The sequence below is a fragment of the Callionymus lyra genome, chromosome 14 (assembly GCF_982586985.1).
Source record: "Callionymus lyra chromosome 14, fCalLyr1.hap1.1, whole genome shotgun sequence".
In the NCBI taxonomy this organism is placed as follows: domain Eukaryota; kingdom Metazoa; phylum Chordata; class Actinopteri; order Syngnathiformes; family Callionymidae; genus Callionymus; species Callionymus lyra.
In genome coordinates, this window is record NC_141831.1 from 2,210,396 (window position 1) to 2,229,141 (window position 18,746).

The window sequence follows — 18,746 nt, forward strand, 5'->3', positions numbered from 1 at the left end:
AAGAAATACGATGTGCAATTATACGGCTGTAAATTTCACATAAATTCCGTTTTACAAACGGAGAGTGTTGTGTCGGCGACGCTCCCGCGGGTCAACCATCGGTCCAGATCTTCAGATATCATCTCTTCTCCCCCCGATCTGTTGTTTCAGCCACTAATTATTTTTATCTGCTTGTCAGAGTCACTTAGTGGTTGCAGGGCATTTGTTTGGCTGCGTCCCCGAGAGAGATCTTTGTCTAAGTGTCTCTAAGGAGTCGTACAAGAGGCGGAAAACGAGCCGCTGGAGGAATTCCAACCGCAACTGTTGATCGGACACGAGAATTCATTGACATTATTTCCAGTCTGGTCGTTCCTCTGAAGTGTCCCGTCGGCGAGAGACAGTGACTTTAATAATGACCTGCTGCGTTTCTCCTCCACTCAGGAAATTGCTTGTTGAACTTTCATTCACAGGAATTTGACTGATTTATTAGAAAACATTATGGAAAAAAAGACATTTATTTTGACTAAAATCCATGTTTATTATTATATCCACACAACAATAACACAAATGCCCAAAAAGACATAACAATGACAAGAAATGTAAACATTTACATCCACATATGTTCATAAACACCTTCATAGAACATGAAAAAATGTGTATTTTCTGTTGAAATGTAAAAGTATTTGAAGTATTGGAGACAGGATACGATTAGAAAAACTGAGAGACATGAGCTTGAAACAACAGTTAAACAACAACCATGACCATAAAGAGTATATTCCTGGACTCAAGCCGGGATGAAAAGAATAACAATAGCTCAGCAGCGTTTATTCAAGTTTATTCAAGTTTATTCTAGTTTATCTAGGGATTCTATAATCCGTCACATCTATCTTGGTTTATCTTACAGAATATTATCTTTTTATAATATTCATGTAATATTTTTCCTGTTAGCGAGGAGCAAAGCAAGCAAGGATTAGTAAATACCCGTAAAAGTGAATGAACTCTACATTAAAATGTAATTGAATCCAATTGTTTTTCACTTTCCTTGAACATTTGTTGAAATCCATTCTTCAGTTTCAGCAACAGTCAGATGGACAAACACAAGGATAATAACATAACATAGTGGTTTGTTGGACTATGATCTGGTCCAAAACTTGACATAAAGACTAAGACTGAGTTTCAACAGCCATTATTGGAATATAACAGTTTTCTTGAAGAAGATGTTGCTCCACGCACCGACACATCCTTGGCTCGGTGGGCAGGTGTCACATCTCTTGACATGGAACATGATAGCAGGCTTTGTTCCCAGATAAGGATCTGACGCAAAGACAGGATTTATTCAGGAGCAACAGTGCCGAGTTTGCCTTTTTGGTGCAACTTATTGGCCGCCAGACACGAGCGGTGTCTTTTGAAGACGAGCGGATGAAAGACGTAACACGAGACGGCGAGCAGCTCCAGTTGAGTCTGTGGAATCTGCCCTGCAGGGACCATCATTTAAGAATTAAAACAAGTCAACGCTTCAAACTTTAAACCATCATCTCCGACAGATGAAGGTTTATTAGCATCAGGAGTGTGTTGACAAATGGGAGTTCAGAATAATGAACATTTAAATCCATAATTAATTCAAACTAAACAGACTATTAACGTTATTCCTTTTTATATCAAAGATGGAACCTGTGTAGATAATTCAAGACGTCATAAATAATGATGTATTGTTGAAAAAAAAAAAGTCTAAATATTGCACATCTCTTTTTGAACACACGTTGCATCATCAAAAGCAAACAAGCTCCACCGTATATATTCATGAATGTTCTTGTGTTGCATCATCATATCGAGGGGTTCGCAGCAGACGGGAGTAAATAGGGCAACGGCTTATTTTCTCCTTTGATGAAAGAGTGAAGGATTTGGTTAAACCTGTTAATGGTCCTTTAAAAAGCGTACTGTTGTTGTGGCGTCGTACTTTACTGGTGCAGGAAATGAAGATTCAGGTCAGGAATGATCTCTGAGGCCTGTGCAGGTTGTCTTGACTTTAAGCTCAAGGATATTAGTTCTTCTATCTCAGTTGGTTTTTGGTTCATCAGAAGTTTCCCTGAAGGTGGACGCAAATGTCGGTTGATCATCTGAGCTGGTGAGATGATGCAGTCGTGTTTACGGTCTCAAGGAACTGAGATGAAGTCGCTGCAGTTTTCCTGCGACACAGGATCGAACTCAAGGCTGGAATGAAATTCAAAATGAGTTTGAAAAGCATCAGACGTTATATCATCAGCCATCTTGATGGTTTCAAAGAAATAGTACGACTTTTCTAAAATTGAAATCGGGTAAAATGCAGTTTGAGTAAATGTACTTGCAATATATGAACAGATATATGAAGATATGAATCAAAAAGGACTCAGTATTGAGTCAGAAGTGAAGGTTTATTTTTCTTCAGGTTAACCACAAGACAGACTGAGATCACTTCGAGTTTAGATTTCCTTCTATCAAAGAATGCCAGTAACTGATGTGATAATATCAATTGAGGTCTGAGTTTGCATTTCTGGCCCCTTTTGCATGGGTTTAGTTGTAGTTTAGTTTAGTTTGACTTGCCTGCTCCATAAAACAATGAACTCGTCACCTTTCTTCACCCTATAAGATTTGTATCTACATTATGTGAAGGCCTCGTTGTCATGTGATCATTTTACAGACTTCCTTTGTGCTACTGTTTGAATCCTTGCTTCTCGGTCGTTTCAAGAACGACACTTGTATTTTAGTTTCATATGAAACATTGTTCATACGTGAATAAGATCATTCCTGCATAATAATGTAGGAACAATCAGCACTAACTCACATAAACAGCAGCTCATCCTGTGTAAACGCCAGTGTTGATTATGGTATCAGTGGAACTAAGAGGCACCAGTGGAGGTGGATTAGTGTTTCAGCGACAACATATGCTGTGACCTGTGTTTATATTGACAGAACAGACCCCACACAGAGCCACGTTTCATGAAGAGATGCCACTTTAAGTTGAGTTCGAACCATCCGTATTCTTTTACAATCTTCTTTTAAAAACAGACGAACGACGTCGTTTAAACCAACAAAACGCCTCGTAATGCTGACGAGCAGCAAACCTGTGATTATGCGAAACCCCCCGAAGCGTCGTAGAAGTCACGCCACCGTGGGCTTCCTCCACCTCCAGCCAGGTTGGCATCTGCTGCTCAGTGGAGGCAGGAACACTGGTATCGACAGGCCCGACAACAACCGCTTGCTTGTGGAAGACATCGAGGAAGGAAACGAACAAATGATCGGGGAATTAGACCAGGATCTGTCGTCAACAGGAAGTTGCTTTTAAACTTAGCATCTGTTAGTGTGGTCTAGTTGGGATTAAATATATTTTTGGCTCATCTCTGAAACATTTTACCACAAGGTTTATTATGAATAGTTATCTGTTAGGGCTGGTTGATTTAGTGCTATAAACCCCTCAAATACATATTTTACATTTTATAATATCTGAGAAAATGACTCAGATGTACATACATTATATAAAACTGAACAAGTGATTTGAGAATATTCATTTGGTTTTCATTCTATAAGTACCTTATGGTCACAGTTTAAACACCAACAGTAGTCAATCAATCGTCTATAATCATCTATAGTAAGAACAATAACAAGTCACAGTGTTTAAATGCATTAGTGTTTGTGTCTCAACAGCCACGTTTTCCATCACGAGTCACTTTTGAGACTCAGAGCTTCACAAAAGCAAGGAATGACTTATGAAAATATTAAGGTCTTTATATGATAACGACTCGTCATGAACGTCCGTCTTCCTGACAGTTGAAACTTTATAGGTTCAAATTCCTCGCTAATCTCAGCAGGGAGTTTTTCTTATTCACTCTTGTGAAATCTTATCACTGGTGTTGTGAGGTTAATACAACACTGGTCGCTATTTCAGGATCCAGAGAGAGAAATATCCTTCTGCGCCAAACCCACGAGCGCCTTCAAGACTGAAGTTTTGATCATATCGATGGTGTTTTGGGAGAAACATCTCTTGGTCAGTTTAGATCCATCTCAAGGTCAGTGATGGTGGTGATCACATGAAAACTGCTGACCACTGCAGGGAAAACATTGAACTACATCTAGAGTTCCAGTAGATTGTGGGTCTCGCTCACTGTCTCGAAGACGGTGCCAACAAAATAATACATAAAATAGGTCACACACTGTATAATTTCACTGGACTGTTTGTTAGCATTGATTACAAGATCTTTTCATTTTCCATCCAATGTTGCATTAATATTTTACTGGCAGCTTCTTCAGCAGTTACCAAATGTTCTCTCAAGGGTTCAGGGTTGGATTCTGTGGTGGTGGGAAAAAAACATCCATCGATGGAATAACCTGGTATATCAGCATAACTAGTAGTCAGTCGACTAACTCTGTACACATAGTGTGAACAGACCCAGTGTGGCAACTTGTGAAGTGTTAATAAAGTTTTATCCAAGTGCTGATTTTTTTTATGGCCCGTCATTGTATGTATTGGTGTTAGTTGTTTTTCTTTGGGTTTTTTTGTATTGTTTTTGTGTGTAAAAATGTAATCACACATCTGATCAATTCACTGATTGATGAACTATAACGGCTCTGGCTTGGATGGAGAGAATTAAAATGAAACCATGTATCAATAACATTATTTTGACCTACAGGAAGTTAACATGAGGACATGTGTTGATATTTCATAACATGGTTGAATGTTCTTTCGTAGGAGTTGCTTTTTAAAAGTGAATTCAGTTTCTTCTTGAACGTACTCTGGACTCTCCTTGGACCCTGTGTTATAAAAGAGTTAGATGTTCCTCTAGCAGGACACAGTCATGCTTCTATGATGCATTATAAACTCTTCTGAAGTTTGGAACCATGAACACCTCTGCAGTGAACTTTAACGATGTTCAAGAGCAAAACCTTGTACAGTAGAATGAAATTATACTTCTATGTGAAAGCTAAATCCTACAGTACAACAAGGAGACATAATTGTGATGGACGAGCTGCATGGAAGCTCCTCTGGCTCCAGGATGACTCTCTGACGACTAATGGCTAATTTAATTAAAGTAATCAACGCGACAAGAAATCCCTCATTTTCCTCAACCAAAGATACTTCTGTGATTTCCGTGAGAGAACGTCGTGGCTCGCAACCAGACATCAAAGAGTGTTCAGAGTTAACATCATCAACGTTAATAACAATCCAAGACTCTCCTCAAAGCTTCCTCCAGAGATGACGCTAATGCAGCAGGTCGTCTGAGCTCAGAGATCAAGGCGGTTCAAACCAGATCTTTGAACTTGACATTTCAAAAGGTAGTGGATAAAGAGATGCTTAAATATCAAATCCTCTGCACTCCTGCAGCCCTGATATTGGAGGCTGTTAAAAGATCAACCGCCTAATCAAAGAGACGGTTGTAGGCGGAGAGTTTTCCTGAGCTGGCCTGTCAGTCCGTCTTCATTCATGCTTGTTTCAGCAGAAACATCTTTTTACACAGCAGCACCTTTATTAGTCATGAATAGGCAACAGTTTTCTTTGGATCGAACTGTCATGGATACAAACCGATAGAACTCGTTCTCATTTAGGAAAAGAAACAATAAATGAGGGTCGAAGCAGAGTAGTTCAGTTTTAGTTACCGAGAAGAATCTGTGGGTTTTTCTTGCTGAAAACTGATTTAGAAGCATATATTCCCCCAAAGCATTGCCGATCTTGTTGTTCCTGTCATGACTAAGAAATTCTCGAAAGTCTTACCTTCTGACTAAACAGTCTTTCGTAATTATGCGGTAAAGCGACTCACATTTTCTTCCAGTGTTTCTCAGACTCTCTCTTGTCTTCCCGAGGCTTTCTGTGGTCGAGAACCATAAGTGGTTCAGGTCCCATGTTGCTTGACTTTAAATAAGAGCCCGGCGAAACATCTGGGTCAGACAAGACCGCATCAGAAAAACAAACATCATCTTCCTCATTCCTCTCGTTGAAGAAGCATCACTGAAATACTGAGCGTCCGTCCATCGTGTTCCCGCACAGCTCGCTGGCACAGTGGACATGGCGTGAGGCGCAGCTTTAATGTTGACTCTAAGAGTTCTTTCTCTGAGAATCAGGTTCTGCTGATCACCTACTAACTCATGTTAGGGGTAATCGGGGTCACGCTACTCGTTTGTAACAGTTGTACCATCAGTTGTGAGAAGTTTCTTTATGGAATGTTATGGTTGTTGTTGGACAAAAGGAATTTGTATCTCAATATTTACACCAGGCGTCTAAAACCCAAGAAGGTGTACAAGGTTAGTATGAGTGGGTTCACGCCAGAGTATCAGTAACACACAAACACGTATAACTGAATCTAACGTGTAAACGCTAAGCTATGCCGTGAGAGAACGTGCTGAAGTGGAGACGCCTCAGTGTTGGTTCAGAACCACCATCGTCACTCAGACGACATCTTCTGTCACGACAGAGGCTCCGGGATTGAGATCCCAGGTTGATAGAGGGTGTGAGCCTCAAGTACAGAAGTCACAGGGATTTGAGGCTTTGACTTGGCACAGGTGCCGTTGAAATTTCATTGTGTGTGGTCGCGTGATACCGTCCCCCCATCACCCGCCCACTTACACCCACATACCGCTGCTGGCCCTCCTCCTGTGCTACTGCTTCTTCCAGAAAAACCTTGGACAAACGTTCAGCCCACAGGTGTCGCCAGGCCCTCCCCGCCGCTTCCAGACTATGGGAATGGGGGCCACGTTCCCATTGTGGCCAGCTGCTTGTGTCAACGTGTACCCCCACCTCCTTTATCCAGCAGGCCCAGCGGGACACAGTGCCACCGGACCACTGGGAAGCCAGTCAAAACCACAGGCTCGGCTCAAGGTCTTGGCAAGCGTCAGTGAATAAAACAAGTCGTGGATATTGTCTGCCGGTCCCTGAGAACCCGAGTCTCCCAGGCTGCAGATCAAGATAAGACGGAGGCGTCGAGCCGCTCAGTCCGGGACACAGATGCATCTTTGTGTGTGGAAATGACTTCGTCTCCGGGGGAAAGTATTTGGACCGTGTTTTGACGTGAAATACAGGACAAGTTTGTTGTGAAAATAAGTGGGTTTTTAAGATCCGTCGGCCGTGTCGATACTGTGCGGCGAGTGTTTACATGCCAACATCAGCCCAGGTTATCAGCAAGACTCAGGATGTAGAGTTCAGTGTCATCACGAGGATAGAAGCTGAAGGTGTTCCGTCAGTCAGACGCAGGATGTTAAGACCAGCTGGAAATCTGAGTTTTGACATAATAATATTTATATATATTAATATTTAGAGCCTGAACAACCTGAGGGCATCTTTACATCTGACGTGATCCACATTGTTGGTTTGTGTGAAACCTCACGGCTCAAGAGTGTTGATGGTGTGGAGGATTCTCACGAGGTTCCAGGTGACCTCTGAGGAACCGCTGTAAGCGTGGGTTTGGCTTCCTTCCTGTGCGTCTTTGAAATCAATTAACCAGCATCCACGTCTTTGAACTCCGGGAGCAGAGCGAGCGCCCTCAGGTGACCCTGAAGACTTCACACAGATAAGTGAGACCCTCCAAGGATCCACACGAGGACATGCTTTAACATAATCTGGTTTCCTCGGGTCATGTTTAGAGTTTCGAGGAAAAAGAGTGTAAAGATTGATACGATTTTCGGAAGCAGGTTCAACAGTAAACAAACCAGAACCAGTAAAGCTCGAGTTAACTGGTGAGACGTTCCTGAGCTGTAATCACTGGAAGGCCGTCGCTCCTGCAGGATAAGAAACATCCTCCTTGTTTTATTGTCGGAGGTTCCTCCCCCCGACCTGCCACTGTTCCGGCCGCCTGACTGCAAATAGTTGTTCGTCATCCAGCTGTACGGCCGCTTCAAAGCTGCCCAAACAAACCTTCTACTTATTAACCAGACAAAACATTGATGTGCAGAGGGATTATCTCGTACCGAATCTTGACTCCTTCCTTTATTTCCTGTGTCTTGAGGTTTCCCCGGCAACTCCAGCTCAGGTTTTTTTTGGCTCTGATGGGAATCACACACTTTCAGGAACACACAAAAAGATCCGCCGACCTTCCTGTTCTGTGCGTCTCTTTGTCCTCAGTCTTTATGTTCACAGACACTTTAAATCTACAGATAATAACTTTACAACAAATGTAAGCATCAACTTTGAAGTAGGAGATAAATACATTTGTCGTGTTCATTTGATGATCTACTGACTCCTTTAAGAAACATCTTAAAACCTTTTTATTTGTTCAGGCTTTCCCTTGATTTTCTGCAACCCCTTTGTTATCAGTATTATCTTGACCTTTAAAGTATATATTTTATGAGTATTGTTTTGATTGTTTAAGCGCTTTGTGACCCTGGGCTAGAAAAGCGCTATATAAATACAAATTACTTACTTACTTACATATGTTGTGTGTTTCCTCTCGACAAAGACCATTGTTACACATAAGATAACGACTCCTACACTCACTCAGCATTAAACAATGTTTTTTTGTCAGCAATGAGAAGCTTCTTCAGGGTTCGGTCTTGTTCGGGCACCGAGCTCATTATTCAGTTGTGCGTTTGAACCTCGCAGTTGTGCGTTTGTTTTGAAGCGCCAGTTGCCGGGCAGTAGCCGGTCCTGCTCATTAACACAGCGGTGCACCTGTGATCACTCCACTATTCTCTTTGAGCGCATTAGGCTTCTCTGTGGGGGATTTTGGAGGAGCTGTGGTCTCGCCATTTTGATCCTGGTGAATTAGGTGTGGCACATTTGACCGACAACTCCCTCCTGACAGGACGGGATGAAAGACAAGTGCACAGGCAGGTCTTTGTGTGGAGCTGCTTGAACGCTGCTGATACTGACGCACAAAACACGTCTGGCTCTCCACAGAAGTGTCATATTTACTGCTCATTAGATTCAATGTTCATGAGGCAAGATCGCAAAGAGTTTCCTCATTTTCTTCATCTTTACCGTTCTCCTCGATGTTTGTTCGTCTTGCAGTTGGAGGTGACAAAAGAAAAGTAGCTCACGGTTAAAACCTAACTAGAAAAGTGTTGAGGGAGTGCAAACCTCCACCGTAAAATCAATAATACCTCACTGTAAAATCAATAAAACCGCTCATGATTCTAGGCTTGTGTTCGCTCACGGCAGAAAAATGTAGCTTTGGCATCAAACCTTCACCTTGAGTCGCCCGAACTCTTATCTCAGGATCAAGCACTACACATGTTGTCACAGGAGTTACTTTTTTTTATATGTGACGACGTGTTTTCATCGTTTTTTAACAAACTTCACTGCCTGAGCAGCAGCGGTTAGAAGCCATACGAGTAAACACAACCCAAATGAATCTTTTGTTGTCGCTTTATGAACATTTCAGTGAAAACTTTTTGATATTGAAATAAGGTTTTTTAACAGACCGCTAATCCCCAAAAATACTATCAAGTCATGATCTTATCACTTCATAGAAGACTTTCAATCAAGAGTAATGGAACTTAAACCGTCGAACCTCAGCTGGTCTACGTCGTGTTAAAAGCCGACGTAAAGATCCTAAAACATGAAATATTAAAGGCCTTACAATGATATTCTCTCTGCTGGTCTGAAGCCTCAGTGATGCTGCGATGATGTCCACCTCTGTCGGCACAATAAGCTCTTTGTTGGAGTCCAGCAGCGAGTCGGTCCGCTGTCGTCACAGGTTTGATTGGGAAAAAAAAGGTTCTTCTATTTATAGTGACGGCATAACAACCGAGTCCTGGTGTCTCACATCCACGGCGTGTCTCTCACACATTTTAATATAGAAGATCTGGATGCACCGACGTCATCACATGACCCCTGTGGTCGATGTTTGCGCTCGAATCCTCGCACATCTTTATTTATACAACGCTTTTGTAGGTTAGAGCTGGTTCCGAACTCGAGGTTCATTTGTTGACCAAAATTGGCTAAATCTGTTCAGTGGAAGGAAATCTAATTACGTCATTAAACCATGATTAGTGTTTGGAATGGAAACCGAACAGAAGTGGACTCAGGTCTGGAGGGTTTCTGGTTTACGAGGGTGCGCTTGTTTTGCTCATTGGCGTGACGTTCATATCTGATGTCGATCGTTTAACCTTCATGTCAGTAGTTTTTTTTCACTTAGAAAGAAATATTTACTCTCAATAATTCATCAGGGAAATGAGGGCTCGACAGCATGGGAGGAAAACATCTCCTCAGAGTAAATATATTCATATCACGACTTATCTCGTCTGCGGTCGTGAACTACTGGGGTCGCTGGAAGAAAATATTGATATATACATTGTATTATGATACTGTATCGATATTAAACAACACATTCTTAAAATGTACAACTAACAGTTTGCCTCTAGATGGCAGCAGTTATTACCTCGGAAGAATAAGACACCGGCGATGACTGAGGACGAGAGGATACAGTGAGTCCAGCAGCTTTTAAAGCTGATGTTTGGACATATTTTGGTGTGAAAACAAACAAAAGTAGTTAAGACTTCATCAAGAGTCATGTGGTCTGTAAATACTACAACACCAGAGTCAAGTACTGGACAATACTACACATATATACTTGTTACTACACTATCAAAACACCAGAGTCAAGTACTGGACAATACTACAAATATATACTTGTTACTACACTATCACAACACCAGAGTCAAGTACTGGACAATACTACACATATATACTTGTTACTAAACTATCACAACACCAGAGTCAAGTACTGGACAATACTACAAATATATACTTGTTACTACACTATCACAACACCAGAGTCAAGTACTGGACAATACTACACATATATACTTGTTACTAAACTTTCACAACACCAGAGTCAAGAAATGGACAGTACTACATGTATATACTTGTTACTACACTATCACAACACCAGAGTCAAGTACTGGGCAATACTACACATATATGCTTGTTACTACACTATCACAACACCAGAGTCAAGTACTGGACAATACTACACATATATACTTGTTACTACACTATCACAACACCAGAGTCAAGTACTGGACAATACTACACATATATACTTGTTACTACACTATCACACGTCAGAGTCAAGTACTGGACAATACTACACATATATACTTGTTACTACACTATCACAACACCAGAATCAAGAAATGGACAGTACTACATGTATATACTTGTTACTAAACTTTCACAACACCAGAGTCAAGTACTGGACAATACTACACATATATACTTGTTACTACACTATCACACGTCAGAGTCAAGTACTGGGCAATACTACACATATATGCTTGTTACTACACTATCACACTTCAGAGTCAAGTACTGGACAATACTACACGTATATACTTGTTACTACACTATCACACGTCAGAGTCAAGTACTGGACAATACTACACGTATATACTTGTTACTACACTATCACACGTCAGAGTCAAGTACTGGACAATACTACACGTATATACTTGTTACTACACTATCACAACACCAGAGTCAAGTACTGGACAATACTACACATATATACTTGTTACTACACTATCACACGTCAGAGTCAAGTACTGGACAATACTACACATATATACTTGTTATTACACTATCACAACACCAGAATCAAGAAATGGACAGTACTACATGTATATACTTGTTACTAAACTTTCACAACACCAGAGTCAAGTACTGGACAATACTACACATATATACTTGTTACTACACTATCACACGTCAGAGTCAAGTACTGGGCAATACTACACATATATGCTTGTTACTACACTATCACACTTCAGAGTCAAGTACTGGACAATACTACACGTATATACTTGTTACTACACTATCACACGTCAGAGTCAAGTACTGGACAATACTACACGTATATACTTGTTACTACACTATCACAACACCAGAGTCAAGTACTGGACAATACTACACATATATACTTGTTACTACACTATCAGTGTATATTGTATCCATCGTGATACGTAATATATCAACAGATTCTTGACAATACACACTAGCTGACTCAGGTCAACAACCCAAATATTGTAATTGGATTATGAAAGCGTAACAATCTGGCGTCAGACCCTCTCCCTAAACAGTTGTGTGAGGTTGAAGCTCCGGGGCCTCCTCTCCTGTACACACAGTATTTAGCCTGCTGACCTTTAATGAGCTGTCCTGTGGCTCCTGAGCGACACTGGAGCTCTGGAGGCTCCATCCATGGGAGGTGGAAGGGGAGGAACAAGCTGCTCTCAGTGCTGAACGTCAGATACCAGCATAAATAAAACATTCATGTTGCTCCTTTAATGAAGTCTCGCCCACTGGGTGTGATGATGAAAAATTGATGCTGCTCCAGAAGAAGATGCTAACCCGGCAGGGATGGGTTCTTCAAAAGCCAGATATGCTGGACAGCTTCAAAAAATACTGTCAGGGCAACATCCAAGTCAGAGTCAAGTGGAGACTGATCGGCTCAGCAGAGTTAGATTTCATGGAGAGAAACGTATCCAAACATTTCAACAGAAAACTAAACCCAAATGAAACCAGAAAGCAACTGAATGCTTAGCTCTTAATAGGATTTCATATGTTTTAGGTTCCCTGTAGATCGGCTGCTTCAGTACCAATCCTCCATGCTGATGTTAGCAGAACTGGTTATGTTAGCATATCTATACGTTATATGAGCATATCAAAGTTATGTTAGCATATCTATAAGTTATTTGAGCATATCAAAGTTATGTTAGCATATCTATACGTTATATGAGCATATCAAAGTTATGTTAGCATATCTATACGTTATATGAGCATATCAAAGTTATGTTAGCATATCTATACGTTATATGAGCATATCAAAGTTATGTTAGCATATCTATATGTTATATGAGCATATCAAAGTTATGTTAGCATATCTATATGTTATATGAGCATATCAAAGTTATGTTAGCATATCTATATTTTATATGAGCATATCAAAGTTATGTTAGCATATCTATACGTTATATGAGCATATCAAAGTTATGTTAGCATATCTATATGTTATATTAGCATATCAAAGTTATGTTAGCATATCTATACGTTATATTAGCATATCAAATTTATGTTAGCATATCTATATGTTATATTAGCATATCAAAGTTATGTTAGCATATCTATACGTTATATTAGCATATCAAAGTTATGTTAGCATATCTATACGTTATATTAGCATATCAAAGTTATGTTAGCATATCTATATGTTATATTAGCATATCAAAGTTATGTTAGCATATCTATACGTTATATTAGCATATCAAATTTATGTTAGCATATCTATATGTTATATGAGCATATCAAAGTTATGTTAGCATATCTATACGTTATATTAGCATATCAAATTTATGTTAGCATATCTATATGTTATGTTAACATGTCTATATGTTATGTTAACATGTCTATATGTTATCATGTCTATATGTTATGTTAGCATATCTATATGTTAAGTATTTTAGATATAGTATCATGAAAAAATGAGGATAAAAAGGACAAAGGATGAGAAAACTGTCCAATAAGTTGTTCACAGCAGCATGAAGACCGTCTTTCTAACCATATTCTCTCCATTGAGAAGCTTTTAGGATGATTTTGAGCCAGAAAAGATCTGTGAGATCCAGATGAAAAAGTTCTCTGTCTGATCAAAGGTGATTATCTATCGGTCCCATCAGGGCCTCAGGGAGTTGACGGGAACATCTATGGTGGTTTGTGAGGTCCTGACCTGGACCTGGGCTTTGCTCTCCTGCATAAAAGGAGGATAATTGCGTAAAGAGCTGCCTTTGAGGAGATTTGCTGCACTTGCTTATCTGAAAGAAGAAGGTCCGAACTGTGACGCCGGCGGTGCAGAGATTTGTGCCAGATGCTGCTCCTGAAAGCACGAGTGGACGAGTGGACGAGTGGATGAGGACGCTCTTCACACTGTATCGCTCTTTGATGTCGTCCCCCAGGTGTTCAGCGCTCCACCAGAGATGTATTCAGGTTCCTCCTCCCTGTCGTTCACACTTACATGCTCTACTTTCACGCCGCTTACCCTGCCTGAGACCCTCTCTGAGACCCTCTCTGAGACCCTCTCTGAGACCCTCTCTGAGACCCTCTCTGAGACCCTCTCTGAGACCTGCCTGAGACCCTCTCTGATTCCCTCTCTGAGACCTGCCTGAGACCCTCTCTGAGACCCTCTCTGAGACCCTCTCTGAGACCTGCCTGAGACCCTCTCTGAGACCTGCCTGAGACCCTCTCTGAGACCCCGCCTGAGACCCTCTCTGAGACCCTCTCTGAGACCTGCCTGAGACCCTCTCTGAGACCCTCTCTGAGACCTGCCTGAGACCCTCTCTGAGACCCTCTCTGAGACCTGCCTGAGACCCTCTCTGAGACCCTCTCTGAGACCTGCCTGAGACCCTCAGACACTCTCAACGTTCAGTCACTTTTACTGACTTCATGAGGAAATGTTTTGATGCTTCTAAGAATTCACCATTTCTTTGAGTTGATTTCTCTTTATTTTAATGTTAAAATAGAAGAAACTTCTCAATCTGACGATCCTAAAGGTTCCTTTTTCCAAAAGCTCAGACCCACCGTTGCGTCAGATTCTCATTTCCCGAGAGGCTTTTAATCCAACTTGCTCGATCCTGTCATATTTCTCCGTAGATCTGCATTAGCTATTCATGGACGATTGTAACAACATTTGTCGGAGGAAACGTTGATTATCCGCCAGTGTTGAGGCTCATTTCACGGTCGGGCAAACACGCCAGGGATTAGATTAGGTAAATGAGGTTGGTTTGGCGTGTCAGAGGTGATTTGGACTCTTATCAGCAGCCGAGCTCCACCAGGAAGGGTCTGAGCCGACGACCTCCATCAAACAGAGACCGGTGACGGTGACCACTTGAGTTAGTGTCGGCGACCAGAAGCTTAACTCTTTATTGTCTGTGTTGTCAGAGCCTCATGTTCCAGTGTTTTTAGACTTGTTTCTAGGACTAACTAACCTGTTGTTTAAAATCAAGACTCGTTAACAGTAATCCAATAACTAGAGATTAGCATGAGTGAGATCATGTGAGATGGTTTAATCACTTCAGGATTGTTTACGAGACTGGCTTTGTACAAGTGAAGATGCTGGATTTGGGCAAAAAAAACATGTCAGTGTTTATGTTCTTTTAAACCGAAGATTTGTACATTTTAAATCAGCCTTGCGATGATATGTATAAAAACTCACAAAAAAAAACATTATACCTCCTTAACTATTTCAACAAGTTGAAAGGTTATGTGTTGTTATTCTTTTAATTATTATAAATATATATATGCTATTTAATTAAGTAAAGCAGCTAAGGTTGGATGATGTGTCTGTGTGTTGAGTAGATGTTTTAGTAAATACCTGTAAGTGATGTTTTTGGAGCCAATAAATACATGAACATCAAAAGTATACAACATTGTCCAGTCACAAGAGAAACAGACAAGGAGTCGTGCTGACAACCCAGGGAGTCATTTGTAATCTTTAATATTATTCAAACATACAATTCTGATGTTTCTTCTACATTGATCTTCCATGAATGAATTAGCTCCGTATCAGTGCCACGCAGACCCACAAATCTCTGCGCTCCACACCGAGATCAGGGTCTGCAGATCGTGGGTCATGTGTCTGTGGTCCGTGGTCCACATAGAGTCACAACAGGGGCAGATAAAAATGGTCCCAGGTTGGCTTTGGGAGCCAAATCCCCGGCAGCCCCCCAGTGCTAATCGGATTAGCTGAAAAGTTAGCGGCGTGGTCGCAAAGAGACACAACATTTCATGCCTTGACTTTTGGGCCTTGTTTTGGTTTTTGGACTCTGGACTCATAATCAGTTTCATACCTTCACGAAGTCTATGGCTGTCTTTGTTCTAGAACACAACCACAGAAGTAGATGAACTGTTTTTGACCCCAAGTTTGAAAAGATGCTGGTGCTGTACGTGTGTGTGTGAGTGTGAGTGCGTGTGTGTGTGTGTGTGTGCGTGTGTGTGTGTGTGTGCGTGTGTGTACGTGTGCGTGTGTGTGTGTGTGTGTGCGTGTGTGTGCGTGTGGTTAGGAATCTGGTCCACCCAGGTGGGGGAACAATGGCGCACCCGTCGTCTTAAACTCAATGGTTGGCTGAGCACGGAGCCAGAGACAGAAAGGAAAAATAAAATGAATTGTGAAAATGATTGTAGTGGAAGAGAGGGGGAGGAGAGAGCCCTGAGGGGGAGGTGGGAGGAGGAGGTGGGAGGAGGAGGTGGGAGGAGGAGGTGGGCGACGGGCTGCTGGTGATGGGGGTGCTGCTTGAATGGGGGGTGCTGCTTGAATGGGGGCAGCAGGGTGGCGACTGGTCTCCTAAAGCTCTTTTTTATGCTTGGTCTGTTTCAGCCAGTGTTGACGTCTGGTTACCAATTATTCTTGTGGAATTTAACAAAGAAAAGGTCTTTCAGTATCAATGTGGATTATTGGATAATGATTAATGAGTTTTCTGATGGAAAGATTAGTGACAGGAAGAGTCGTCTATGATTCATTTACACAAGTTCTTTAAATACATGTATCTTTTTTTATTGCACAGCTCATGTGCAGAAGCTGTGTTACTAATGCTGGCTTCAGTGTTGTGTGACTCAGAAAATAGTCATTATGAACAACCGTGATTTCAATATTAATCCTAAAAAGTGTACAGAACTGAACCCCCACAATAAACCAGGAACCACTAGAACATGTAGAAGAAGTGTTACTTCCAAAAATCAAACCACCTTAAAACAGGCTTTCAGGACGACAGCTGCAGTACTTAAGGTATCAACTCTCAAACCAGAAGGATGAATCCTCAACATCTGCATCAGTGAAACCACCATCTGACCTTTGACCCTTTAGCTCCAACAGGTTGCATCTTGCAGTTCGAACGTCTGTGTCTTGTATTTGGTTCTTGTTACAGAACAAACCTGTAAAGATGTGTGTTTGTCTCACACACTCGTGACGACATAGAAAAGAAAACACTGGGCGTGTGATGGTCCGAGCATCTGTCCGCTGAAAGCATCTCCACGTCCTGACGACTGTCTAACCTTCTCCGCTCAGTTCAGCTCAGCAGTGGATGTTGACTCGGTGAACACGTGATGAATCGTTTACACACGTGTACAAGAGACCATTCCACGCTTGAAAACATGTCCAGGTTTGATCGTCTTCTCAGATCAGGAGTCAAAACCAAACCATGTCTGCAGCTCCACGGACGCCCAGCAAACCTCACATCGTCTCCATTAATTCACCAAACGCTGCTTTGTTATGTAAAGTATTCAAGCCCCAGGACTCTTTCAATTAGTCGTAACAAAGGAAATCAAATGTGTTTGCTCGTTACAGATTGATTTGTAGATGAATGTTAACAGGATCAAGTCGAGGGGGAGGGTTGAGATAAACGAGTCCTGAGGGGGGCTTCTGTTCATGTGTTCAAACCTAAAGAAACTGAAGGACGCACAACTAAACATCTTGGTCCTACACAAAGCTGTCTCTGGTGCCGCGGCCCACAAGGCTGGAGAAGCTCTTGGCTGCGAGTCCAGTCGGGCCGGCGGGTCCGTCTCCGCCCGGGTTCCCCCGCTGATGTCTGAGAGCTCGGCTCGTCCATCCAAGATGTGGTTTAGTGACAGCCGGGCTCGAAGCGATGCCATGTGGACAAGAAGCCTTTTCTTCTCTGTGGGCCACGGATGACTGGGTCCGGTCGGGCCCGCGAGGAGCGAGTCTGCCAAGAAACATGAGACCGAGAAGTGAATTAAAGCCCGAGGTTGAAATAATAATGAGACGTCGACGAGGGTTTCACAGATTTACTGTTTCTCCTGCAGTCGAGGCCAGAGTGGACGTGACGGTGCCGGACAACGTGGAGGCGTTCCTGGGCGACACCGCCGAGATCCCGTGCCGCTACAACTTCACCGAGGCCCAGCCCAGATTCGTCATGATCCAGTGGTTCGTGGTGAGTTCTGGCGTCTGAAGACCTGGAGCCCAGAGACCCGCCTGAGGTTCATGCAGTCCTTCATCCGAGTGATGCTACCAGGACACGAGGACCGTCAGTCAATCAATCCTTCCACACGTTCCTTCTGAGGAAAGATTGTCATTCATTAGTTATATATTAGTTATATAGTTATATATACACACTTTGTGTTAATATAGTGTTTTTTCCCATGAATGTGACGAGAGATTAATGATGGCGTCCGTTGCTTAAGAACACAAAAGAATCATTTATTGCTGGTGTGAAGGCAGGAGCTGATGCTTCACAGCACGTCCAGATAAGGACTTGTTCTGCTGCAGAGTCAGTGTAACTGTTTCTCCAGGTGTAAACATCTAACGGACAATATTTACATCTCACTTTATATATATTTATATCTCACTTTATATATATTTATATCTCACTCCTGGAACCTGTTTCCATTCACAACGCACTTGGTTAATGTGATGTTCATGGAACACGTCGCTGGAGGGAGAAGATGATTGATGGACATAATGACACGACACATTAGAGGAGCTTCTGACGGCTGCGTGATTGATTGATGACATCATCAGTCCATTACAAGAACCAGAGATTTAACCTGAATATTCATTTATTTATTCACGTATGCATCTGTGGTTCACATATAATTGGGGATAAAATCACATTTTTATCATATATTCTGTTTATTTATATCATATTTAAGGTTTGTAAAATATAATAATTAGATTTTTTTTATTGACAATTAAAATGCACATATTCAAAGCGTTTATTTTGGTGTTTCAATTGAACTCCCGGCCTCTAGATGGCAGTAGTCACCTTTCTAAAGCTGATTCTGGTCATATTTCAGCTTCACTTCCAGG

At 41.7% G+C, this 18,746-nt stretch overlaps 1 protein-coding gene across 1 annotated transcript in view; it reads left to right on the plus strand.

Annotated features, from left to right (window-relative positions):
- Positions 1–18,746, plus strand: part of mcama (melanoma cell adhesion molecule a) — a 50,699-nt gene that overhangs the window by 12,124 nt on the left and 19,829 nt on the right. Inside the window, exon 3 of the mRNA XM_087807990.1 lies at positions 17,744–17,871. Within this exon, the coding sequence (XP_087664116.1) occupies positions 17,744–17,871 (128 nt within the window). The remainder of the gene's footprint in view (positions 1–17,743; positions 17,872–18,746) is intronic.